General features: G+C 40.8%; 1 protein-coding gene across 1 annotated transcript in view; it reads left to right on the top strand.

Moving 5' to 3' along the window:
• UXS1 (UDP-glucuronate decarboxylase 1) overlaps positions 1-27443 on the top strand; it is a 102355-nt gene that overhangs the window by 14856 nt on the left and 60056 nt on the right. Inside the window, exons 2-6 of the mRNA XM_034758061.1 lie at positions 8761-8788; positions 12513-12561; positions 14567-14610; positions 18435-18495; positions 25858-26038. Coding sequence (XP_034613952.1) covers positions 8761-8788; positions 12513-12561; positions 14567-14610; positions 18435-18495; positions 25858-26038 — 363 coding nt within the window. The remainder of the gene's footprint in view (positions 1-8760; positions 8789-12512; positions 12562-14566; positions 14611-18434; positions 18496-25857; positions 26039-27443) is intronic.

Below are 27443 nucleotides of genomic sequence, written 5' to 3'. Positions count from 1 at the left end.
CTTTCTGGAAGCCATAGCTTTAAACATGTAGTATCTGTAGTATTGATTAGCCCTTGAATGATAGTCTTCAAAGCACTTTACACTTAATACTCACAACACTCCTCAGTTTTTTTTTCCTGAAGGGGAAGTAGAGCCAGAGAGGTTGAGAGATTTGTCCTGGATCAGAGGGAGTCAGAACAGGATTTCAGCTCCTCACTCCCTTGGCGCAGTCCATTTAAGTAGGCCCTTGTCTCTCTCAGAACACTCCAGAATCTTCAAGTTTTCTTTTGAACTTCTAATTATTTTTTTTTTATTTTCTGCTATTTTCATTGTGGAAAACCCACCTAGTGTAAATACAAGCCTTCAGTGGGATGCCGGAGACGTTCTTCTTGAAGTTGATGTTTCAGAGACAAACTGCACAAATTTCTGACTGTTTTGAACTCAATTTAGGGCCTGAAAAATCCAGTTGTACTCCTTCCTTCTCAGGGTACGTCTGCACTGCATCTGGGAGGTGTGATTCGCAGCATGGGTAAGCAGACTTAGGCTAGCTCAGCTCAAGCTAGAATGCTAGAAGTGGCGGTGCGGACCTTGCAGCAGTGCAAGGTGGGGGCAGGGCCTGGGGCAAAGCAGAGAGTTAAGCACCCCCTGGGCCCTCAGGAAGCTGGTGCCTATAGCTCAGGTGACTAGCTCAAGCCACTGCCCGTGCTGCAGTGTCAACACTGCTATTTTTAGTGTCCTAGCTTGAGCTGAACTAGTGCAAGTCTGTCTATCTGTGCTGGGAATCACAACGACCTACTGCAGTGGTAGATATACCATCATAGGTCACAGAGATACTGCTGGCCAGATTATGGCCTACATCTCTGCAGATTCACTGAATGCTACTGGTCCGGTCTTTACTCCTTACCTGTGAAATGAGCAAATTGGACTTGAAGCCAATAGGATGAGGTAATCTTGGAACCATAACGGTCCAGTTCTTTCAGAGTTATGTTTCTGTATGTCATTGTCCTTTACATCCCATCAGAATGGTTACGGAACAAAATCCCACTAACTCTTTCAGTACATTTTCTGTACTGATGAATCCAGACACAGTTCTCAGTTTTAGAATTTCTTATTAATTTGCATATTTATTTATTTATATCAATAGTTTCCTATTTGTGAGCTCTTCTCTAATTAATTGTTATAAAGTAGCTGCTTATGTGCTTTGCTCAGGTCTCTAATTGGGGTAGAGAACCTGTGTGTGTGGTGGGGTGTCTATCTTCCATCAATGAGAAACCCAGAGTGCTCTTCCTAGTTTACTTACAGGGGCTGGCTTTGTCTGTCTTAATATCAGCCTCTGGCTAGTAGGTGTCTAATTACACCTCTACCCCGATATAACACGAATTCGGATATAACGCGGTAAAGCAGCGTCCTGGGGGGGGCGGGGCTGTGCACTCCGGTGGATCAAAGCACGTTCGATATAATGTGGTTTCACCTATAACGTGGTAAGATTTTTTTGACTCCCAAGGGCAGCGTTATATTGAGGTAAAGGTGTAGTTTAAAAACCCTTCTCTCCTCCCCATGATTGCTGGGAAGAAGCTGCTTTTCTTATTCCCCCAACGGGGATGAGGGGATAAATACAGTTCCTCTTACCCATGTTGCTGTACTCAGCCTCCTATCGGCTGCTGATCTTGGGTCATATATAATATAAGACATTTTACTAGCTCCAGTTCCTTTCTCAGCTACAAGTGCCTTTCTCTCCTGCATATTTCCTTTCATACTGTTCTGCAGCTGAATGGGGAGCAATTCATGTTTTTGGCTGCCAAGTTCTGTACAGCTCCGTGTAAGACACTTCTTGATGGTGAGAACAAATCACTGAATAGTGGGACAGTTGTGTGGGAGATGAACCTGATCTCACATGCAGGTAGGGATGTTGGAGGACATAGGATCAGTTGAGAGGGGCCAGGTTGACCATAAGGAAGGAGGACTGAGGAGCAGGCATGACCAGAAACCTGTCTGGAGCATTAGGGTTGGTGGACGGAGACTGGAGAGAAGTTTGAGAGAAGCTAGGAGAGCCTAAGGCAGCCTCTCACTTCACTCTGCCTCTGACCCTTCTATCACCTGCCTTTCAGCCCCTGTCATCTCCCTGTAGCCCATACTTGCTATCCTGCCACACCCTCCCCCACACCTCTGCAGTGTTCTCTGCACAGCTGACTTCCACCACCCCCTATATTGTGTTCTCCTGGGGTCCAGCAGAGGAAGCATTGAATGTGAAGAGACACAGCCTGGCTGTCTTTAATTAGTGCACTTCAGCATCCCCCTCTCACCACTTCTCCCCTTGTCCTCCCTTCCTCCCCCCCACCCCCCACCCCCCAAAAAAAAGCATCTGGAAAGAGGAACTGCTAGGGAATTCCTGTTGTCTGTCTGAAGCACTGCTGGGTGAGGGAATCCAATTAATGAGTGTGTGACGGGTAGAACTGTCTGAAATTTTTCAAAACTGAAATTTTGGCAAGCAGCAGCAGCCAAAAAACCCCCCCAAAACCACCACAACAACTTTTGCACAAATGTACTGCTTTTTAACTAGCTCTAGTATGTGTCTCCTGTGAGCTGGCATGACACTTGACAACCTGGAGGGGGAGAAGTAATTTTGATGTAATATGTAACATTTACCATTAATCTCAAATAAAGAGGTGTTTTGGTGTTTTTTTGACCTGAGACGGTCTTTGAGTCTAGAAATGAAAACTGTATCTTTTACTGCATCTTGTGTACAGCACCTGAAAAAGTGCATACACACAACAGAGTCCTTACTGAGAATGTGAATGTACTGTTTCTTTTTCATTTCTAGTAACAAATAAACTTGCCTTTAGGAAAGTGAACCGTTCTCACAACTTATAAAGATAAGTAGGATTCAGCCCTTTTATTTAGTGTTATGCAGACTCCATACCAAAGGGGTATATGTGCCTAGTTATTTTCCCTTATGAAAAGCATGTGGGATTCACTCTGCACATTCCTTCCCAATCCATCTTGCTCATTGTGTAGTCTGGAGGTCTTATTATTTTTTTTTTTTCAAAATCAATTGGTTAGAATAATGGCATGAATAAGATGCCAAACTGTGAATTAGTTTCAAGCATATGGGATTAACGGATAATTGGTTTAAAAAATAATAGCCCAGAGTTCAGACTTTCAGAGATAAGGAGACAGATAGACTTAGTTTACCATAATGTACCATTCCACTGGCATTAGTACACTACTTCGCATTATGAAAAATGTTTGTGTAAATATTTAATTGTTCATCTTGGGGGGGGGGGGAATAGCTCACTACTGGAAGCTCAAGTCTGTTAAATTCAGACGGGGCATCCATTCTGGGCTTAGCTGTGGACCTTTCCTGGCAGTGATCAAGAAGTCATTTACAACTCTTGTTCTGCTCAGCTGAAACCAGAAGGAGCCAATTCATAGAAGAGGTTAACTGCCCTTCAGGGACAGGTGTAAGAGGCTTTGTCAGACTGATTCCTCTAACCCTGAATCCTACATGCCAACCAGCTGTTTTTAACCTCTTGCCTTCTTCTGTCACTCCTCCTCGGGATGGTGTGTGTGAGGTAATCATTAGAGCGCTCATTCAGTTCACATTTTGTGGGCTTTAGTTATGCTAGTTTTAGAAGGCAGTATGATTTCTGTGTACCTTCTAAGGTATTGGGATGAGTCTGTTAGGTCTGTCGGATATTCGGCTGTCCTTCTCTCTTGCCTCACCCTATTTCCAAAACATGAGCCATCTAGTTCAGCTGTTCTGCAGTCTTGTGGTTCTCTTTTTGGGCCCTATATCAAAGGCCACATTTGAATTAAACAAGAGTGAGTTTGATTGGTTGGTTGTACTATCATTAAACACCTCTAGCACCACATCTTCGAGCTGCTAAAACTTTCCAGTCCCCACCTTCTCCCAGAACCAGATGCCTTAATATAACCCTAATATAGTCCCCACCAAAAAACCCTGATCAACAGTTGTTTGCTTAAGTGCAAAATCTGTCTTGCAAACCCTTAATAGCAAAACAATAACCAGTTAAGGGAACCGTCACTAACCCGTTTAACTGCTGCTTTCCTGCACATTACACTAATCCATTTCACAGGTAGTTCTTTGCACCTCCACAAGAAGCTCCTTTGTACATACAAAGAAATACAATACGGACAAAACCCCCTCTAATCTGCGCCATAATGCAAACCCTCAACTCTCACCTCAGCAGTGTTGAGACATGAACTACGTGCAGATGTGCATTGGCTAAAGAGAATACTTTATAAATGGGAAAACACGAGGTCATAGTGAAGTTTTTGTGTTCGGTCGAGTTCAAGGAATTTTGTGTATTGTTTCTCTGTGTCCAAGGGAGATTGTTGTGGAGTAACTCAGTGCAACCTTAAGTATAGAATTGCTACTGTGTCTCCACAATTGTGGCCTTTAATTTTTTTTTTTAAATATAAGAGCTTTCGAAAACTTCGCCATAAACTTAATAAAAAAGCTGTTTACCTGCATAGCTGTGGAGTTGTTGGTAGCTGTGACATCACAGCATGGTGCATTTTAGGGAGAGAAGTGGAGTTTAGAAGTTATGTGCTGAGTGCCCGCTCTTCCTGTTTGTTCTGGGCACTAAGAGTACATCTACACTGGAATAAAAGACCTGTGGCACAGCCACACCTGGCCGAGGTCAACTGACTTGGGCTCGCTGGGCTCAGCCTGTGAGGCTGTAAAATTGCTGTGTAGACATTCGGGCTTAGGCCCGAACGTTTACACTGTAATTTTACAGCCCAAGCCCTGTGAGCCTGAGTCAACTGATCTGGGCCAACCATGTTTATTAAATTGCTGTGTAGATGTACCCTCAGTGAACAATCCTACTTCTAGGTCAGTTGTCATGCAATATTTTTATATGGCCTCATTTTAAAAGTTGGTTTCTTACTATAGCTCCAGTGAATACTTTTCTACAGCAGGGAAGTGAAAAACTTGGCATTTTCCTTGTAGCTGACTACCTTCCTCATCAAGCCACCTCAGTTTCTCTCTGCCACTTGAAAACAAATTGATAATTTATGTAGGGCATTTTCCTGATTTACAGAATCCTATTATAAGAGGGATAAATACCAGGGAGGGAGAGGAATTATTCCTGCTCAGTACTAATGTGGACACGAGAACGAATGGATATAAACTGGCTGTGGGGAAGTTTAGGCTTGAAATAAGACGAAGGTTTCTGACCGTCAGAGAGGTGAAATATTGGAACAGCCTCCCGAGGGAAACGGTGGGGGCGAAGGACCTGTCTGGATTTAAGATTAAGTTAGATAAGTTTATGGAGGGAATGGTTTAATGGAAAAACATGATTTTAGCCAAAGGAATACCGTGCCATGGCAGGTAAATAGTATAATGGCTAACAATGGTCAGGCTGGAGACTCTTGCCTACATGCTCGGGGTTTTACTGATCGCCATATTTGGGGTCGGGAAGGAATTTTCCTCCAGGGTAGATTGGCAGAGGCCCTGGAGGTTTTTCGCCTTCCTCCGCAGCATGGGGCAGGGATCGCTAGCAGGAGGGTTCTCTGCCAATTGAAGTCACTAAGCCACAGGATTTGGGGACTTCAACAGCAGAGTCAAAGGAAAGGGTAGGGACGGCTTTGTGGCCTGCAGCATGCAGGGGGTCAGACCAGATGATCATAATGATCCCTTCTGACCTTAAAGTCTATGAGTCTATGAGTCTATAAGAGCATTTTGACAATGTGTGCCTCAAGAATTCATGAAATCTCTCTGCAGCCTGCCCAGTTCTGGCTGTGGTCTTCACTGAAAATTTTATTTATATATTTTTATATATATTTTTTTTCCTTCTTTCCTATCTGTAAAATTCCAGTGGAGATAAGACACAAGTAGTTTTACCCCAGTGTAGTTAGTCAAAGTCAACCCTAAGCCCCTCCCACCTGGGGTCTACCTCAGTATAGCTAGTCAAGGTAAAAACTAGTGTCTTTTCTCCACTAACTCAATGTGGACTCCTAGTGATTGCAATATAAAAATGCACCTATTCTTTCGATGAAGACATAGCCTTACTTCCTTCCCTATTCTATTTACAGTTTTGTGATGCCTTTGGGTGTGGCACCACTGAAAGTCCTGAGATTTTGGAGGTAGTCCAAAACCTCTTTGTTCTCTCCTTCAGTGTCATTCATGATGCTTTGCCAGCCTTTCCTCTGACCCTTTCTCTTACTTTTGCTCTCCCCCAATCCCATTATCCTGTAGATAATACCAGCCTTGACTCTTTTCATTTCCTTTCCCACACCTGCTCCTGTGCAGTTATCCATGCTGACACCATGCCCAAAATGCCATCCCAGAGCTTATTTCATAGTCCATCACATTGTCCTAATTTAAAATCCCTCATATAAAAACTCGCTTATGTAGTATTTCCTGCAAAAAAGGATTCACTTGCTTTTCCCCTATCAGAGCCTCAATGGTGCACACATAACTGCATTATAGTATTGCACTAACCCTTCTTCCCCTCCTCCACAGCCTTTTTTATTTTGTCTCCACTTGTGGGTCATTGTGGAAAGCCTTAAATCAGGGGTTCTCATAACAAATTTTTTGGTGGCCTCATTGCTGGTGGCTACACTGACAATTTTCCCTAAAATACTTAATTAACTTTAGGAAAAACAAATAAATATGCACATACATATTTGCAAATTGTTGTAATTTATTGAATCTTTTTGCTGACTCAGAAAAAATAATATACAGTTGTGTCTATTGTTTACTGGGCCTAAACAGAATAGAAACACAAATAAGGTGCTCAGCAGGTTCTTGTCTTTTTTGTTGTTGCTTTTTTTAAAAGGACTTGCTACCTAGTAAGTCTGCTGCTGTGAAAAGTGAGCCTGGGGACAAACTAAGCCTTGGATGGGGAGGTCAATAAGGGGAATGTGGGGGCTAGAGGGGATGCATAATGGGCCGGCAGCGGGGGCCAGGGGCAATGTGGGGGTGAGCCTCACAGCTGGGGTTTGTAGCCCTGTGGCCAGCGCCTGCTGCCTGCCACCCCAGGGCTGGAGCCCGATTCTACATCCCCAGGAAGGTGGGGAACTTACTAACTGCCTGCTCTTCCAGCATTTGTCTTTCCAGTGGGTGGCATGGTCCAACCCCTGCTGGTGGCCTGGGGGAGAGACCACTACTTTGCTGCTCCTCACACCTCTGCCCAGGAGGCTGTGGCCACAAGAAAAGCCCTTGGTGGCCGTGTGTGGCCACAGTGGCCGCATGGGAGAAGCGCTGCGTTTAAAGCTTTGTAAATGTTGTTGTAAGCTTCGTCTTCTATATATCTCTGTAAAGCACCCGTCACACACTTGGGTGCTGTAAACAAACAAATAAGAGCCCTAAGGAATTACATACAAACCTGAAGCTACGTTGTTATACTTCAGTGTCCTTTATTTGGCAGACATTAACCACCACTCCAGGACTAAAGCAGCCTACAGGCAATTGCGGTCACTGCAGAAACTTTTTGTATTCCACAGCATATGCTAATGCCATAACTGAACAAGACTTTTTTCCTCTCCCCCCCCTCCCCCACCCCCCAAGAATGAAGGAATTTGTGTACTTACCCTGAGGCTTGTTGTGCAAGGACTTCTGGAGAGACTTAGACTTTATTAGTTTCTGTGTCTTGCTTATTAGGCAACTTGCCCTTCATGTTCGGCTTTCCCAAAACACCTAAAATTGCCTAGTGCCTAGTTCAATCTTCTTAATAATTGGGGGATTTCTCTTTTCTCAGTTCATCTCACACTCCCTTTCCTAGTCAAAAGTATTAAGAAAATACAAGGGACCTGACACTCTTAATATAAGCACTAAAAAGGTTCAGAAAAACAATTTCAATAGTGAATAGTTTCACCAGACTGATATTCCATATCTCTGTATCTCACTATAGAAATAGAAAAGCTGACATCTGTTTGTTTGCATTGCATTGTATTGTGGTTTATATCCAAAAAGAGATGCGCGCGCTCTCTCTTTCTCTCTCTCTCTCTCATTTATATACCTGTGTGTATATATGTATGTATATAAATAAAAAGAGGGTTAAGGTTGCCAAGGAAAGCATTCAGAAATGCCACTTGTGATGAATCAGTCTTCTCCCCATGATACAGTCTTTAAGTGATCATGTCCTGTTTTTAATGCAGGGTCCTTTCCTCATCCAGTGCCCTGGTTGGATACTGCTGTAAATAAGGCAGCTAACTGTTCAATCTTTGTCTTTGATGTTCAGCAATGGTTAACTGTCTCATACACTGCACACCACCCAACCCTTCAAGCTGGGGTCCATAGGACCTCTTTCTTGCTCACTGCACATTGTACAGTTTCTTTAATGAATAAAGCATTATATCATATCCACTTTGACAAATCATAATTCAGTGACTGCTGATATGGTTTACTCTATTCTATGATGTGTGTGGGATTGGTATATAGAAGGGAAGTATATTAGCTGATCATCTTTTCATATAACCACAGATACTTCAAATAGATATATCTCACAATATGATATACTACATGCTCTCTGTTTTTTTGACACGCATGATTCAAAACTTTCCCTTTAATAGCACAGGAGAGCCTCATCTAACGTCATCAGTTTTGTTTGATTCATTCAAAGGGTTCTGATCACTTGGCATGTATAAAGTGACCTGTTTTTAGAATAAATAAGTTTTTAGTATAGATTTAATGAAGTCTAATTTTGTTAGTTTTAAATTTCTTATTATTAGGATGACATAAAAATTGAGAAATAAGTAATGGTTTGTTGTTAAATGGCACTATAATGTTCTCTCTTTTTTTTTTTTTTTTAGCTGTATGGGGCAACTTTATCAACATGAGGTAATACATTATTTTGTACCAGTATCTTTATCTGAAACAAGGTTATTTCCGTTACCATCCTATCATGCAACAATAGGAAGAAATCAGAAAAAGCAGCTCACAAAGTTGTTGAAATGTTAGCTTTTAACAATGGTAGCTGTAGAATCCATTCCTGTAATAAAAACACCTTCAACATCAGAGAAGTACCATAGGGCTGTGGATGTCCTCACTGGCAGGGGACAAGAAATGCTGAGTTTCCTCCTCCTCATTCCACTGGAGTGGAAGGACATTCCAGGATAACCAGCAAAGGATTTGTACCTCCTTAACCCTTTGGAGATGCCTTAACTGCAGAGTTAGAGGAACTATTGCCTGTAATGCACCTTCTGTTCACACAAGGAAAAACCTCTATCCAAGGCTTTCAGACTAGGCTAGCAGACATGTCTGAGGGTATAGGCTTTAGCTTAGGTTGGCAACCCACCTATTTTGCAATGAGACTGCAGGCAAAGCAAGCCCAGTTGCTGTTAGTCCTCCAGTGCTTTCCTCCAGTTTCACCTGACCTGAACTTCCTTGTCTGCCTCCTGGCTTTTACTGAACTGCTAATCAACTACATTGACTCAGCATTTTAACCCTGCATGTGCCTGTTTCATTTCTGCTGCGTTTTCCACAGCATTTGAACAGAGGTGCTATCAGAGTAAGTGTGGTGCGAATCACATTGTGGTTTGCCAGCTGAATTCCTTAATGACCTTCCCATTAAAAGTTCTTGCTCTCAAATACTGTTTGCTTATGCCTTCAGAGCCATTTGCATTAATAATGACTAGCTTCTCTCGGAATTTATTTACATGAACTATTATTCTCATGTCACTGCCACAGACAGCAACTCCATGCTAGGGGTAGGCAGGGAGAATGCATCCTGTGAATGAATTCCAGTTTAATGGACCATTCAGAATAATAGAACAGCCCACCAGAAACCCATCCTAGCACACATGCTAGTACAGCACCATCGTGGACCCAGCCACCCAGGTCTGACAGAGGTAGGGCTTTATGGTGGTGATGCTCCGTTCAGGCTCATTCTACGGTGTGTGGAAGATTCCTGCCACCACTCCCTCAACACCTGCTACCTTGAATCAGGGAGAGTTCGCTGTGTGGTGAGGCAACCCAAGGAAACTAATTTTGATTGAGAAAGCATGATCTTATGTGGGAATATCGCCATAGAGTTGTAAGGGAAGGGAGATGAACCTTTAGGAGAGAGACCATCCGCGTAGCCTCCCTCCATAGAAGTGGAGTGCTCAGACCAGCCCTCTATAACTAAATTGGTATGTTAAGGAGGGGAAAACTCACTTAACATAAAGCTGCAATTGGCCTGTGCTCAAACCTACAGCATGTGAACACACTACAACAGATTTGACTTTTGAGATTACTTTAAGAACCTTTTTAATATGTTGTGTTTTCTATTAAGTTTTTCCTTAATCGCTAACTACAAAGGAAAAGATTCTCTGTTCCATGGATGCACGTTCAAAATTGTGTGCATTATCTATTTTCAGGAAAATATCTAATACGGTAATTATTGTGAATTACTCAGTGTTACTCCTGAATAATATTCTAATGCTGCAGTGTTAACCTATAGTCAGTTTTTGCTACTGCTGTTACAGTAAGTGGCTGTCTTTTGTGAAAAGAGTTTCTAGAACCTGAATGGTTCTACTCAATACTGCACTCCTTCCTGAGGCAAAATTACTGAAGGCAATGGGAGTTTTGCCTGAGTGAGACATGCTGGACTGACTGACTTAGTAAGATTTTTTTTTTTTAACAGAATGGTGTGAGGAGGATTGTTGTTCTGATTTCTAATACTGTGGTGTGTGTCTACTTAACAAACGACCTTCTGTTTCTCTAGGTGTAATGACTGCAGGTCCCAAGTAAAGGAGCTCTGTTCTACTTGAAAGAACTCCATTTTATTCATGGCTGCCCATGAAACCTCTAGTATGCAAAAACTTGCCACTGTAAATCATGTTGAATAGTTTCATAAGCTGTCTGAAACAAAAATTAAGTTGAAACAAGAACTAATGCAAACTTAAGTGAAATCACGTAGGCTTGGACTACACTAGCAAATTGTTAGTATAACTATGTTGCTCAGGATATGGAAAATCCACACACCTGAGCGACGCAGTTATACCGACCTAACTCCTGGTATACGCAGCTTTATGTTGATGGGAGGACTTCTGGGGAAGCCCTTCTGTTGGCTTCACTGAAGTGCTACAGTGCTGTATCTGGAGCTATTTAAGAGTAGGCAAGCCCTTAGCCAGAAGAATGTGTATGCTAAGTGGCTTGCTCAGAGGAAGAACATCACTAATCACTTGAGATGTTTTATACATTTAAATACTAAATTAGATTACAATGAAACCTGTACAAGAGACCAGCTTTATTCTGCAACCTCCTTGTCTTAAGAGGCTAGCCTAAAGTATCCCCAAATACATTGGCATGGCTCCACCTTTACCAAGCAACCTTTGTTTAAGTATGTTTTTGTCCATAGAGTGATTACTTAAAACAATCTTCAGTGTGCTGATTTTGCTTTTAAAAAAATTCAAAGCTGCCTTAAACTTTATTAATTTAAAAAGTTCAAAGCCAAAGTTAGAAATATGTGTCCCTGTTTAAATCCCATTAATATGTTGATTGGCCTGCCATCTGTGTGGACTGCTATTTTGAGGAGAGGGGCCTCTGTCTGATGGAAACGGTTACTGACAGAATTAAATTTTCTATTATGGAGCACTGGAAATCTGCTTCAGTTCTGTGTTAAGTTTTGTAAACTTAATTGTTTTGTTTTTTAACAAAGATAATTTAACCAAAAATATTTATAATTGTAGAACATGGCTCTCATCTAGTGAAAAATTCCAGTGCTTTCTAACAGGAATTCTAATTCTTTGTCTGTACAGGAAATATTTAAGACACACAGAGTGTATGCTTTGGAAAATGGCTGAGTAAAAATGACACCTTCCTAGTCAACTCATGTGGGTTTTGTCTATATTTAGAGTCCGATCTGATTGCTCCATTGACAAAAATAAGTGTTTACTCCCGGTAGCCGCTTTAGAGTCAACCCAGATGAAAGAGTGAGCTGGATTCTACCGTTCCTTGTTCCACAGAACTGTTTACCATGTTACAGTCCGTTACACTTTTGTATCACTCCACTAACTGCACTGGAATTTCCTAGGTTCAGCTGAAGGCATTATTTGGTCCGTAGAATCTTTTACAGGTGGAAAATGAAGAACCTATATTAACTCTCTGATCCTAGATTGAGTTTGGAAATTCAGCAGTTGGAAAAAATATATTTTATTTGTACACTTGATATGGAGTCATTGAGACAATAAATATGGACCCTCGCAAACCATTTTAGTCGCATTTCCTAGTAGAATTGCACTACAAAAGTACTTTTGGGGGAGGTGACTTACCCTGTGATGAGTGACTAGATTATTTTTTATATTGCATTGACTTTTTAATATAATGTTGAATCTACTATGTTGATCAAGACTGCTAACTTTGGACCTGATTTAAAGGCCATTAGAGTTAATGGAAAGGCTCCAGTTGACATCAATAAGCACTGGATCAGGCCATGTTGGTCATTTGCTCTGTGCTTGTGTATCTCTAGAGAACACATTCTGAAGTAGTAAACTTTTTAAAGGAAATTAAAAAAAAAAAATTAAGAACATACTGGAAATGGCGCTTAGTTGATCTGTTTCATGGCTCTTTTTCCCAACAGGTCTATTCAAGACAACGGGGATCAGAAAGTTGAAAGTAAGATAGAGGAGGTTAGTTTATTAGGTGGTTAATATCCTCTTTATTTCTGCTTTTTTTACAATTAATTTTCTTTCCAGCTAAAATATTTTACTTTATTCTCCCACTAATGTAATCCTCAGAATTTGGTCTCATGTCTGTACTATTCTTCATTAGAGTGGACCCAAACCGCTTCCAGCACTAATCAATGGCTTCCCTCTGTTTTCCCTAAACCTTCATCAGAAGATTATAATTCCAAAGATCCAATCCTGTTTGCCACAGTGTCTTCCTAACTATCCCAGTCCTGCTGGGAATTGAGCCTTTGTTACCAAGTTTAGGACTGCTGTATTAACTTCTTTCTCTGTCACCCCTCCAAAAAGTTAAGTGTATTTAACTTTTAACAAGCATTTACTATTTTAAAATTTCCACATGTGCATTGCTTTGTTCTTAACTCTTACTCAGAGTAACCAGTTATATTTCATCGCTGAAATACTATGCTGATGAGCACAACAGAAAAACCTAATATATTTGTACTAGGTTTCCAGTTCATAATTCCGAAAAATTAAAGTTTAGTGGCATATATAGACACTGTTCTATGACTGACTGACTATTCATTTTTAGGTGAGGCAATTAACAGTGTATTTGATTTACCAGATTTCTTATATCTCAAGAGAACTGTATACCCACTGTTACTTTGGACTTGAAGCCTATTAAATTAACTTGAAGTCTTTTCATTGACTTCAGTAGGCATTGGAACAGGCTCTTAATTAATGTCTTACATGTGTCTTTTTTTCATTTTGAGTACAACTGCAATAGATTTTTTGGATTTGGAAATGCTGTTTTTAACTTTTTTTTTTTTTTTAGTAAGATTTACAAATTTGTGAATACCCAAAATGCAAAAGATACTGTAAAATTCCTGAGAAATAAAAGTTCTCTGGAGCTTGCTGAAAGTACCTAGCCCCTAATTATGCCGCCTTTATTCACATTGTGTAATACCTTTCTCCATTGGAATCAATGGGATTCTTGTTGAAGTACTGCTCAGCATGAGTTACTGAATTAATAAGCCTAAATTATAGTACATGGGGGGAATAACACAATGCACAGTTCATTTCCATTCCTGGAGGCTTTCAGTTGTCGAAATTGAACCTGTCAGTATTTTTTAAAGTAAGTAAATCCACAGTTTGTTAAAGGGCACTGTGGTGCTAGTGATACTATTTCAGGTGATCCTAAAGAGATGTTGTCAACTTATATTTGGCCTCAAATTTAAATTTTGTAAAAAGCATTTATAAAACCTAAAACCAAAAGAAGTATGTTCAGACTTTATCTTCCTTGTTTAAAACTCAAGCCTTCATTACATGATAAAGAATCTGGAAGTGAAACTAATTGTATTTATTTATCACTGTCCAAGTTCAGAGAAATGCAGATAATTAAACAAATAGCATAGATATTAGTAGGTAAACTGCATTTTTAAATTTCTTTCCCTTTAATAATCCAGGGTGGTTGTAACAACCCAGTTGAAGAAATGTGTTTGGAACCTGATTATTTTTAATGTGTCATTGTCTCTTTAAAACTGAGGCCCTGGCAACTTTTAGTCTTTAAAGGCAATTTTCACAAGTGTTAGTCTTGGTGTGATGGCTATATTCTAGTAGGTATAATTATATTCTGGCTGCCTAAACTTCCCCAACAACTTAAGTTAAATATTTCATGTATTGTCCTAAACTGTTGTTTACTGTTGCTACATACTTTTTAAACAGCTACTCTGCATGTGCTGCATGTCAGTGGTAGGTGAAGTAATTTCCTGTATTTATAGCAGATTCTTCCTTTTTTTGTAATATGCTTTGGGATCCATTGGCACAAAAGACTCTCTATAAATGTAAGTTGTTCTGATCTTGATGTCTTAAATGAATTTATTTAGATGAGATGTAAAATTGCCACCCCTATTTTTACTCGTATTATAGTCTGAGTAGGCATTGTTTTTCTTTTTCTGAGATGTAAATTCTTGCAACTTCCTTTAAAGAATTATTTTTATTCCTACTTTAGGCTGTTGCACCATTAAGAGAGAAAATCAGAGACTTGGAAAAAAGGTACGTCTGTTCTTGTGGGGTTGTTGTTCAGTCACCAGAGCTATGTTTGTTTTGTCCTGAATGGGTCTCAAGGTCTTCAGTAGACTAACGTGAATATTATGTGCTCAGTAATTTTGTACGTCTCCTGTTTGTTAGTAAGCACTGAGGCCTGATCAGTACTACACAGGTAGGTTGACATAAGGCAGGTTATGTTGACCTTAATTATGTCAGTGTACGCACTGCAGCCTTTCTCCCGCTGATGTAAGTGCCCTACTACACCAACATAATAATTCCTCCTCCACAAGAGGCATAATGCTTATGTAGCTGTAGTTAGGGCAACGCGGTTTCCGTGTAGACACTGCAGCAGTATAACTATATGCACTGGGAGTGGTCTCTTTGAAGTTAATGGGACTACTCACTGTTTGTGAAGTTAAGCTCTTACATAGGGATTTTCAGGACTAAGGCCTATAACAGTACACTTCGGCAGCACTCTGAGCACACATTAACAGCCTGTATGAAAAGCCCTAAGGTGACGGTGTGTTTTTTGCCTTAAACAATTAAAAAACAAAACAAAAATAAAACCTGTTGTTCAGATCTCTGCTATTAACTCAAGAAGGGTTCAGTTAAGTAACAAATACGAAGAACTAAAAGATGAATTGCTCACTCTGGATTTAGGAAGGTTTTCAGCATTTGTCAGTTTGGATGAACCGCTGTTCTCAGGGCTATTAGCTCTGTCCCCCTCCCATATTTTGAACCCATGCCATATCCCACAGGCTGTACAGTGTCAGTAAGCATGTGAGTGCACCTGACATGCTGGCTATCACTGTGCCTCTCTCGTGCATGAAGAGTGAAACTGTGTTCTGCTCCTGGAATTGAGCATACACAATGCCTGCAAAAGTTTCCAGGATGCTGCACGCTTTGTCTTGGGTGCAAACGATACCGTGCTCAAATACAGATGTCAGGTTTTATTTTACAGCTGACTTCCAGATTTACTGACCTGCCACTTACAATTTTTGTTGAGAATATGTGACCCTAGTTTACTTAAATCCTAATATGAGCACTGACTTGACAGATCAAACAGGGTGACCTTGTTGGCAACATGCAGACACTGACTATACATGGCCACCAGTAGGTACTGTACATGCTACTGGTATTTTTATTAAACTGTAGTCATGAATGGTTTAAAAAAAGTCCTATACATTCTCTCTTGTCTTCAACTGATTGTTATGAAACTAAGTACAGTAGAACCCTGTTTATCTGAGCCTTCATTATCCGGCTGTCTGTATTAACCAAACCACCAGTGCATAAAGGAATATGAGTAATTTATGCTTCAGCCCCGGATGGCACGACTTGGGCTGTCAGCCTGAGGCTGAAGCTCTTTGCCCATTCTCCTAATTATCCAAATTTCTCATTATCTGATCCAGTCTTGGTCCTAGTTAGATTGGATAAACGGGTTTCCACTGTATTTGTTTCATTTTTAACAGTAGCAGAAGTGTTTCTTAGTGGGTTTTTTAATCTACCTGACTTGAGCTGCTGTCTGTTCTGTCCTTCGTGGATGGCCTGTGTGACATGATGGCTTGATCAGTATTAATTTTTGAGTAGTGTTACATTTTGGTGCAATATGTCAAATTGAGATCTATTTCTTTTTGCATCAGAGCCAGTAGGTTATTCAGCCTTTGGTGAGGATGCACATGAATGACTTTGCATTTGGAGTATGTGTGCAGTATATTGTTAATGGGTTATATTTCAGATGTCATTGTGTGCCTGCCATTGAGGGTGAAAATACGTACATGTACCCCTCTCCACACACCCGATTTTGGCATTGAGAAATCACAAGAGATGAGCTTGACTCTCCACTCTTGTGTCTGTGTAGTTATTCACACTCTTGCAAAGCAAGTGTAAAATGCTATCGACTGGTGAATTCTGATCAGGTAGCATTTCACACTCACTTTGCAAGGACGTAAGAGCCACATAAGGGCCCTCTGAGTCTGTAATTGTTAGAGGATCGAGGCTGATGAATAGTGAGCTTTTAAAGCTAATTCTTCGCTACTGGTTTTATAGGTGTTGTGTTGGGTGAAAAGTGCTTATCTTGTACAATCCAAAGACAACCCATACTCATGGTTCTGGGGAGGAGGAAATGAAGGCATTCTTTAATACTTAGCCCCGAGAAACTTTTGTTAATTTATCTGGAGCGAACTTTCAGAGTTTATATCATTATCAGAGTGGCATAGTGATCAAAAACAATCACTAGAAATCAGGAAAATCAAAGTTAAACCTAAAAAGAGCCAATTAATTCAAAGCATGAAAATGTCCAGTTAAAGGATCCAAACAACCAGAACTGTGTTCCTTGTACTGGTGACCTGAGGACAAACATATGGAGACATCCTTGTGGTCAGGGACGGAATGGATTCCATTATTTTCCCTACCTCATCCCCCCTTTTGGATCAAAGAGGTTTTGTTACTATTGGAGAACACCTTGATGGTGAGGTATTTGTGTGTGGAGAGTCTGCAGCCAACCTCCCGGCATGGGAACGTTTGAGGGTTCTGCTGCTGCCTGGTTTCCACGCACAGGAAGCTGAAGATAGTATCACATGCACTCTGAGGGTGAAGGGTTGAAGATGCCATTCAAGTACACAGCATCTGTGCTCATAGGTGCCAACTTTCCCTGGCGCCGGTGGGTGCTCGTGTCCCCCCACCTTGGCCCTCCCCCGACTCCATCCTTTCCCTGCCCCGCCCCCATTCCAACCCCTTCCCCAAAGTCCCCACCCCAACTCTGCCCCCTCCCTGCCCCTATTGGATCCCTTCCCCAAATCCCCGCCCCGGCCCCGCCTCTTCCCCGAGCGCTGGGAGCTAGGAGGGAAAAAGCAGGCATGCGGTGCTCTCAGGGGAGGAGGCGGAGGTGAGCTGGGGCGGGGGAGACAGGAAGCTACCGGTAGGTGCTAAGCACCCACCAATTTTTCCCTGTGAGTGCTCCAGCCCTGGAGCACCCATGGAGTCAGCGCCTATGTCTGTGCTCTGCCTCTTGGAGATCCCCATTGAGACAGGGTTGTGGATGAGAGGTAGTTGAGGCATGGTGCTTCAGACCCCAGGGCCTGGTGTCAATCCAGTGGCATTCTGTTTATGTACGGATGAAAAAGTAATCTATCAAGGAAAATTCTTGGCATATATGCAGTTCCGTTCTCTCCACTGACTTATCTCATCCACAAGTTGCAACGTGCAAACTAACTGGAGAGGAAGGGTGATGAATATTTGAGTTACCTTTTATGACATTTATTTAAGAATTACCTGAGCTGCTGAAGTATTGGCAAGATTAAACTGCTGCTTAACTGAAACTCAACACAACCTCACTTGTTGCTCCCATAATACAGCACACAAACAGATGGAAAAAAAAACACTGAGAGGTGATAGCTCAGTGTCCGTAATTCTTTATGCTCTTGAGCATCAATTGTAAGCTTACTATTTTCAGGCCTAGTAGTTTTGCAGAAAATGAGAATCCCTGGCAAATGTGTTATTTTAGTCCTCACCCCCCCGTCCCAGGAACGTCTGCTTTTTGTGTTTATGGATGAAGAGTGCAAAAAATGGTATGTGAAATGGTAACACACAACCCTCCAAAGCAGTGGTAGTCTTCTGAGACATCGCTGGGAAAACATCCTTAACTCTCACATTATGTCGCTCTGTGAAAATTATCCTAATTTAAAAACAAAATTTCCGTGACTTTCTGGCTTTAAATTTTACATAAATGAAATGTAAAGGAAAAGTAGATACACAAAGGGAAAGTTGTTGTCAGTCACCTAAATAAATTTTAATTTAGTTTTTCTTCTTCCTGTTTTTGAAATGTTCTGTAGTTTCACCCAGAAGTATCCACCAGTGAAATTTCTATCAGAGAAGGACCGTAAAAGAATTTTGGTAAGTCAGTATTTCATCAGGCTCATGCTCTGGAAATAAGAGGGATTGGTTTAGAATTGTGTAAAACTTAATTAGGGTCACAGGATTAATTAAAAGAAAAACTTTTTTAATTGTATTGTGCAGCTTGATATGTGCTACATAGGTTCAGGAGCAACTACTCTAATTCCTTGCACCCTGTGGTGGTGAGTGCTCAGTCACGGCATGTGGATAACAAGCTTGGGCTCTGGATTGGCGGTGTGACTCGTTAATTGGGTTTCCGCTGTCAGCCTACAATATCTTGGAACTATATTAGCTTGGCGGTAAAGTGTATTTTTTCAGAAGGGTCCTTGTCCATGTTCCCAGCTGGTGGAAATTTTCTGACATTGGGATTCTTCTGAAGAGGGGCAGTGGTTTAGAAAGTGCAAAGTGTTGGAAAAACCTGTCTGACTGAGGCTTGGCGAGAGAGCCTAACATGGGGACAGATTCCTAGATGCCCTGTGGTCCCTTTTGCACAGTCATAGAGCACACATGAGACAGACGAACATAAAGATAGAGGAATACGCCAGGCTTAGGGAACCTGTGTGTGCGAGGAGATCGGAGAAAACATTCCAGGGTGCACCACAGAAAGAAGAGGGCATGTTGTGACAGGGCGTTCTAATGCTCCAGGGAATCTGTCCTGCTGCAGTGGCCCATAGATGCCATTGAAACAGTGTGGAGGTGAGCTCTGTCTTTAGGTTCTTTGGTTCCCTGTGCTGGCCCTTGCTGTGGTGCAGGGATGAACTTGACTATGGATTCTAAGAAGGTACAGAACAAACAGATTCCGTATTGTGGGCAAATATGTGGTCCAAGTTTTTGCCACTCTGGTATGGAGTGGGGCGTAGTACAGGTCCCTATTTAGTGCCTTATGCTTAACTTGTCTAATGTTCGCTTTGATCTCAACTCCTTCCCATTTAGAAAATTCAATGGAATGAAAACAAAAGGCTTGTTTTCTGTCTGAAAAATGAAGTTCCCAGAGCATGGATAATGGCTTACATATGAACAAAAATTCTTCTGTATTCTCTTTTCAGTATATGCAAAGTTTAATAAAGAAGTGAACAATAGTTAAGAAAAGCCTGTGCAAAGAAAAAGGCCAGTGATCTGAAACCAATACCTTTTGACAGTTGTCTATCTGTAGTTGAGAAAGGTTTGAGGGCTATATTATAAAGCCTGCTCTCAAGCTCCGTGACAGTAAATGGAATGGCTACAGTTGACTTTAATCAGCTTTGGATCAGGCTGATAGAGACTGACTTGACTTCGGACAGAATGGCCAAGGCCTGCAGTACTTGTCTTTAGATCTTTGTAATCAAGTCTGCTAACAAGAGTGCATTGCTGATACTGCAGCCTTATTGCAAACATCTCTTCCAACCGTTGTCAGTATTATATTGCAAGCCCTGCATACTCTGCATGAAACTAGATTTCAGCTTTGCATCAAGAACCTTGGATTCTGGTGCATAACGCAGGAAATTCTGTAGCTGCTTCATTTCAGTTTTTAATAAGAAGTTTTAAAGAATTAGATATAAAAACAAATACAACCAGTAAAGTGTCACCTGTTTATTTTGACAATAAATTACCTTTATTCTGCACTGTCCCTGCATTTTCAGTTCTCAAGTGTTCGTATAATGCATAGCTGCACCGTGGAAATTGTCAGTGACTAAGATGTAGACGTAGGGGGTCACTTGAGACTTTTGGCCCCTGCAGAAGGCACTAGACAGTTTGAAATTGTGGATAGCACCCTAGCAGGATGGTTCTGCTAAATAATCAGTAGTGTAATAGCTAACAACAATAGTCAAAATTTCATCTTCAATTTGAGTTCGTGCCCCATAGACAGGGAAGGGGGAAGTTAGCAGCTCTCAGAGCTGTTGTTTCAGGTGACTGCAAACTCAGATATCAGTGCACCAGTTTATGCATGGTTTGCAACTTCACAATAGTGAGGGCTAGAAATATAACTTTTACTTTCAAGCAAAATTTTAATTTCTAGAGAATAGTTCTTTGGCAAGGTGTGAATTCCACAGCACATTCTGAGGTTGCAGAATACATTATGCATTATATGTATGATAAATCTTCACAGTATATAAGCGGCACGCATTAAAACCAGTAACATTAAAAAAAAAAATGCACAGGGCCTGATACTGTCTGGTCCTCTTGGCAAATTGTCTGGTCATGGCAAAGCTCTCATTCGCTTCAGTGGGAGCGGGATTGGGCTCAGAATCTTGGAATGTAAGTAGTCCTGTAGTATGTTTGTCACTTATAGGTGGGACTGGTAATGCTACTTATTAAGGTTTCCCAACAGTTCCTGTTGGAAGATCCTGTTTTCAGTTACTTATAACTTTAGCCCAAATGGTTAAAATTTGGCAAACTTTTCCATGCTTTCTGAATGAGGCAGATTTTTTTTTCTTTAGAAAATTTTCACCAAAATGGTTGCCTTTTCTGAGAACAAGGCTAGAAAAAAAGTTTTAAAAAATTCTGGCAACCTTTTATTTGAGAAATTATAACATAGCTTTGTAATAGGGACTGAAATTTGGCCTTCGTGTCAGGGATGTGCCCACTAGACCACAATCCCTTCTAGAGCCTGGAATGGCACACGAGGTCCTGAGTGTCACCATTCCTCTGCTGTCAGCAAATATCTGTGGAACCCACTGGCAAAGTGTGTCTCCTCCCCCAATAGTTCTGGTTCACATAGAGGATAACAACCTACTACTATATCAGGTACTCCATTAGCTCAGGTGGCAGAGAACTGTGCAGTGGATCTCCTGGTTTCAACCCTGTTGATGAAAGTGTCTATGTGATACCATAGGATGGAATTTGTTTTTCCATTTTGCTTTTTGAAAAACTTAAGAAACTGAACACAAAAATCTACATTAAAAGAACATTAAGGTTTCAAAGTCAAGCACTCAAAAATTAGAAAATGCCAGAATCAAGGTTGCCTGTACAAACAGTTTTGCCCCGTGGGACATATGCATTATGATGCAGGCCTTAATTACATGACCACATACTATTTTTTTCCTCAGGGCCTCTTCCTTATTCAGTGCACAGACTGGACATACACAATTAGTGGATACTTTTGACCTTAATCTCTGTGCTTTGGTTTCCCATCTGCAAAATGGGGCTAATACCAGCATCTTATCTCACAGAGGTGCTGTGAAAATTAATTCATTAATTCAGTTCTTTGAAGTGAAAATTGTTGATCTGGAATGTTTGTGCAGCACTCGGATACTATACTGATGAGCACCTTAGAAAAGCCTCTGAAGACAGTAGTAATTCTGTCTTCAGGGCGGAGTTTGAAGAGTCTATAGTAAATAAGGCATGGAGCCACACATTGAGGAGAAACAATATATTGAAGAGCTGATCATTAAGTGAGCACTCTCCATTCTGTGCACTGAATGAGATGGGATCTTTTGAAAAAATTAGATTGTCTCATAATCCATTTGCACAGTGCGGCTGACACGAGACTGCACAGGCATTTCCCGATTTGTGGGATTTTGCAACCTTCATTTTAATGGAGTTTTTGCGTGTGCTGCTGTGTCGAGGCAGTTCAAGCTGTTGTGTGTGGGCTTTTTAGATGCCATCTTTAAACGTTGGATAACAGAATAACTAAGAAAATTCGTTGGATGTTTGGTTCAATTCTGAATTAAAGTAGGCAGAATAGTGCCTTTCTCTCACCTGTAGGAGAAATAGCTGAATAGCCTGATTGCACATGGCAGAAGACATCACTGAAAGGGAAAGCCAAGTGAAAAACCTGAGCTCTGCAGTCAGTTTTGAGTATTTGTGGGAGTGAATTCCATAATCTGGGAGTGAATTCCATAAAGTAAAAAGAACAGGAGTACTTGTGGCACCTTGGAGACTAACAACTTTATTTGAGCATAAGCTTTCAACAAGTACTCCTGTTCTTTTCGCGGATACAGACTAACATGGCTGCTACTCTGAAACCTGTCCATAAAGTAAGTCCAGCACCTTTGAAAGTTGGGTCTTCTGTGCTCACCAGGCTCTCCATTGTCTGACAGTTTCATTGTGTTGGTATAATGTAGCTGTCAAGAAGGGTCATGGTCCCCGAGGAAGAAGTGCTCTTTCAGGCAGCTGAGGTCAATATAGGGATTGCTTTGGGTATCAGAGCGCAAATCTTAAACTAGGCATTGAATTCAGTGGGGAGCAAGTGCAGAAAGAAAAGCAAGGTGGTGAGGTGTTCACAGTGACGTGTGAGCCAAGCACCTGGGTTGCTGTTTATACCACCTGTACTCTGGAGTCTGCTCATGTTCCCAGTTTGATTCCAGATGCAATTCTTAGGTTTAAACACACCTTGAAGTTCTTTACAGTTTGGATCCTGGGTGCCTTAGAGACAGCCTTTCTGCTCATACTCTTGCCCAGCAGTTGAGCTTACTCAAGCTGACAGCTCCGAGATGTGTCCATTTAGGACTAGATTTATTCTCAGTTGAGGGTTTTTCACCAAGTTCATTTCCACTACCACACTGGTCCAACAGAGCCCAAGTCTTGTAAACTCTATGCCTTGCTGCCAGGCCTGTCTGTTTACCCTGCTTGTTCCAAGAAGATGGGTAGGTAGTAGGCTTCTTTCTTGGAAATTTTCTTAACATGGTTGATATCAATTTAGGCTCAGCTCTAAGTCTTATGTGATGTACCTATGAAATTATAAAATGAAAAAATAATGTAATTTTGACATGGGGTATTAGATGTCCTGAATCTGACTGAAAGCACCGGATATGACTGTAACAAGAAGGAAATGAACCTGCATGGCAAATACACAAACATCTAAGTGTTCCAGATAAAGATGAATTATACGCTGTATTTAATGCGTTTTAGTAAATGTTGAAGTCATCAGCCATTTTATAATACTAGTAAAGTAAATGTATTCTATCCAGATGATGCTAGTGTATCATCCCCAAGCACTAGGTATTGGGTCTGCAGCTTTAAAGTGAAAATTGTTGATCTGCAATATAATGAATTTGGGGTCTGTTGTGATTTGTAAGCAGCTGTGTTTTGAAATGAAGTGTGTCCACCCTGTCTTTCTGAACTGCTGTGATTGCTGGATGATTATGTATAGACAACTTGGGTGCTTAAATCATCCTTTCTTTCCTTTTGATGTAGCCTGAAGTGAATGAAAATGACGTTAAATAAATTCAACAATTGTTTACTTTTCTGGGGAAATTCAACTCCTTTTCCAAATCAGTTTTCATCTAATCTTTACAGAAGCCATAAATTAATCAAGAGAATCTAAATTTATCATAAAATCCCTTGGTAACATTTCAAGATGACTGCAAAGTTTTTTTAAAAAAAAACAAAAATTGGGTTTGTGCCATATTTTGCTTGCTTACAATGTTAAGAGCCTAAACTCCTGCCTGTTTTTCAAAATTTTGTTTTCTCACTGTACCTAAGAAATATCAGGAATTTTGAGTCCAGCCTTTTCTGGATCCTTGCATAGAAGTGGTACCAGGGGTTTCTTGCACCTTAGTCAAAGGAGGTGAGTTGTGGAGTCTTCCACAGAAACAGATTTTTGTCCCACACAGTGCAGAGAGGCAAGTCACCTGGAATGTGGTTTTACTAGACTTTATCCTTTTACTATTCATTCTACCTGGTGGAGGGCTGCTGTCAGTCCCAGTACCATTGCTGGGACCCCACCACAGTCTCCTTGCTGTACTAGATTTGAGAAGCCTTAACCCCACACCCCACCTTCTTGCACAGATGCCTTTTTCTAATCTGCTTTCAGTTCCAGTTTATCTGGGAACTGGCTCCCTTACTGAATGACTGCACCTGCCCCCAGTAGATGCCAGCAACAAAAGAATTTTTTTTTTAATAATTTAACTAAAAATTCCTCCTCAATTGTTCAGATTTCACTGTTGTTTTTTTTATTTATTTACCATGCCATCATCGTATCAGTAATCCTGAATTTCTAACATGAAATAAAACAAGGGTGGGAGGATGGGAGGTGAACTTTCAGGCCTTTTATGGAAGAAAATAGTATAGAAACAATTTTTCCTTTGTAGGTCACCTGTCAGGTAAATCACAAGCAAATAGAAAATTATTTTCCTGATTTTTTTTTTTTTTTTTTTTTTTTTTGTTAAGTTTGCTTGAGTCTTTTTTTTAATTCAGTGTTTGGGGGGAAATGAATATTTTGGCTTGTATTAAACAGAAGTAAAAGGGTTTCAGTAACCTGTGTGATCCTACCGATGACATTTTATTAAATTGTCACGTTATCCAGTAGTTTGATTCATTTCTTGACAATTACAGCAAATCCTTTCACGGTGTAGTTTGCAGGGCACTGGTAATCATTGAAGGGCACTGATGATACAGTAACTGTATAGTTACATCACCTTGTTAAATCTGATCTTGATCATAAAGTCACATAATAGTACATTTCATATGAGATGTCATACTGGATCTGGTCAATTGATTTTGGTTAATTGTCTTTGGCAGTGGCCAACTTCTGTTTCCTTCATTAAAACTGCTTGTGAAGCCTAGAGAAAATAACTGCTTCCACAGACATGTCCCTTTGAACACATCACGCAGCATGGGACTTGAACCTCTTTGTTGAAGCAGTCATACAATTACTGTGTTCAGTGATTCACTGCTCTTTAAGGGTGAGTTGCAAAAGCTAAAAATGGGTGGGTTTTTTGTTCTTTTAAGCACTTTATGGAATGGGTGTGAAAGTTAAAGGTGTTTTTTTTTCCTTGTTTCTTGACAATAGAGCTTCAGAGCTTGTCTATCCTGTAACTCTGGGATGACAGAAGAACTAGCTAGATTGAAATATAAGCTGAAAACTGAGCAATACAGTGGGCAAGAGATATAAAACAGTTCGGAGCTTGTTTCTTTTTCACTTTCTCACACTTAACAGCCACATGGAAGAAAAGAGGTCTTTAAAGAGTCAACTCCTTTGAACAAGATGAGAGCACTTAGAATATTTCTTTAAGCCGACCCCTCCCCAAAACATCCTCCATTAAAACCAGGAGAAGGCCAGGCTTAATTGTAGTAATATCAGGAATGTTGTGTGTTTTGTTTTGTTTTGTTTTCCCCAGTGCATGAAGGGCACAAGCCTAATTTAAGAGGGTGCGGGGGAGGGTCAGACAGGGAAGAAAAAAATTGAATCCTCTAATATTCTCCACAATGGTCTTTGTTCAACATTTTCAAACCAGATGAAGTATTTCTCTTGAAATGTTATGTGTTACCTAAATATTGGGCCTGAAATTTAAAGAAATGAATTTAAAATGGAAATGGAGTTGTCCCCCCGGTGGTAAGCAAAGTTTTGAAAGTTGCTGTTCTTCTGTCTTCATGTTTGTGGACTTTATCTGGTGTTTCTGTAAAAAGAAAAAAAAATTCATACCCACTGTCCTAACGCAGATAACTGGAGGAGCAGGGTTTGTGGGTTCTCATCTTACTGACAAACTAATGATGGATGGCCATGAGGTTACAGTTGTGGACAACTTCTTTACGGGCAGGAAAAGAAATGTGGAACACTGGATTGGCCACGAGAACTTTGAACTGATTAATCATGATGTCGTTGAACCCCTGTACATTGAAGGTGAGTAGCCTGCTTAAACATTGATATACTTTGATCTCTGCACTTAATCACACTTTCCCATCAGAAGTGCATTTAGAAATTGGATGTATATGCAATTTTGTGGCTTGATCTATGTAGGTGTGGTCCACCCTGTTCTGTCAACCTAGTGGTCGTGATCTCTAAGGGGTCGCAGAGCGGTTCAAAGAAGTTGTCACAATATGAATGCTCTCTTTCTTCCTGACTAGATGGGAGGGGGATCCCAAAAGCATTTTTTATCACATAACATGAGAATGACCACACTGGGTCAGACCAAGGGTCCATCTAGCCCAGTAGCCTGTCTTCCGACAGAGGCTAGTGCCAGATGCTTCAGAGGGAATGAACAAAACAGAGCAATTATTAAGTGACCCTGTTGTCCAGTCCCAGTTTCTGGCAGTCACAGGTTTAGGTTCACCCACAGCATGGGGTTGCATCCCTGACCATCTTGGCTAATAGCCATTGAAAGATCTACCCTCTATGAACTTGCCTATTTCTTTTTTGAACCCAGTTATATTTTGTTGTACCATGAGGTCATGGTTATGGCAAAGGTGGAGATCCCCGGTTCTGGTATATGCACACTTCCTAATCATTTCTTTGCAAGCCCCCTGTGAGGTAGGGACATGATGTCACTGAATCCCCCACCTATCCAAAAAAACCCTCCCTTGTTATAACAACAAGTGTAAGCAATCCTACACCTACATTACCATAAGCAGCAGAACATTGTTCTGTATTGTAAACAAACTGATGTTTTAGTTACATTACTTGCAATATCCTGTAATTAAGTGTTATTACAGACTTCCTTTGGAATAGAGCGGCATGTGGTGAAGTGATGAGAACTTTATTTTAGCCACAGTGGTGGTTTTTTTTCATTCCTTTTGTGATTTGAAACTGTGCAGCTATATAATAGTTAAAGATTTAAAAGAAGAATGAAAACCTTGTTTGCTCTACCTTTGCTGTATTTCTAATGGATGGAACTTTGCAGAAAAATTTCTTGTAAATGCATCTCCTTAGAAGTCTCGTGATGGGCCTCAGAGTATATCAAAGCATGTTATGCTGAAATAGTTCTGCAGATGCGCACTCATTCTCTGTTCTGACAATGCATCGGTTCAGTTAGTGTCTGTTGTTTTACTTCAGCCTGTGTTTCCACTGAAGGATAATGGGACTAGAATCTGATTAACTGGATCTGTGTTCACTGCAGGTACTAGTAGCTTATACCTCAGCAGTTCATTCATGTCAGCTTTCCTTATCTCTTCCCCCAGTATTACCTTCATTTTACCTGATTATACTTGATGTATTTACAGAGGCTTAGCAATTTTGCTAATACTGTGAACAAATTACTAAACACTGATGAATGGGAATACTGAAAAGTTTCTAACTCTCCTATGCTGCA

The sequence above is a fragment of the Trachemys scripta genome, chromosome 1 (genome assembly GCF_013100865.1).
Source record: "Trachemys scripta elegans isolate TJP31775 chromosome 1, CAS_Tse_1.0, whole genome shotgun sequence".
In the NCBI taxonomy this organism is placed as follows: Eukaryota; Metazoa; Chordata; order Testudines; family Emydidae; genus Trachemys; species Trachemys scripta.
Note: the sequence above shows the minus strand (reverse complement) of the source record. Positions and strands in the feature narration are given on the sequence as shown.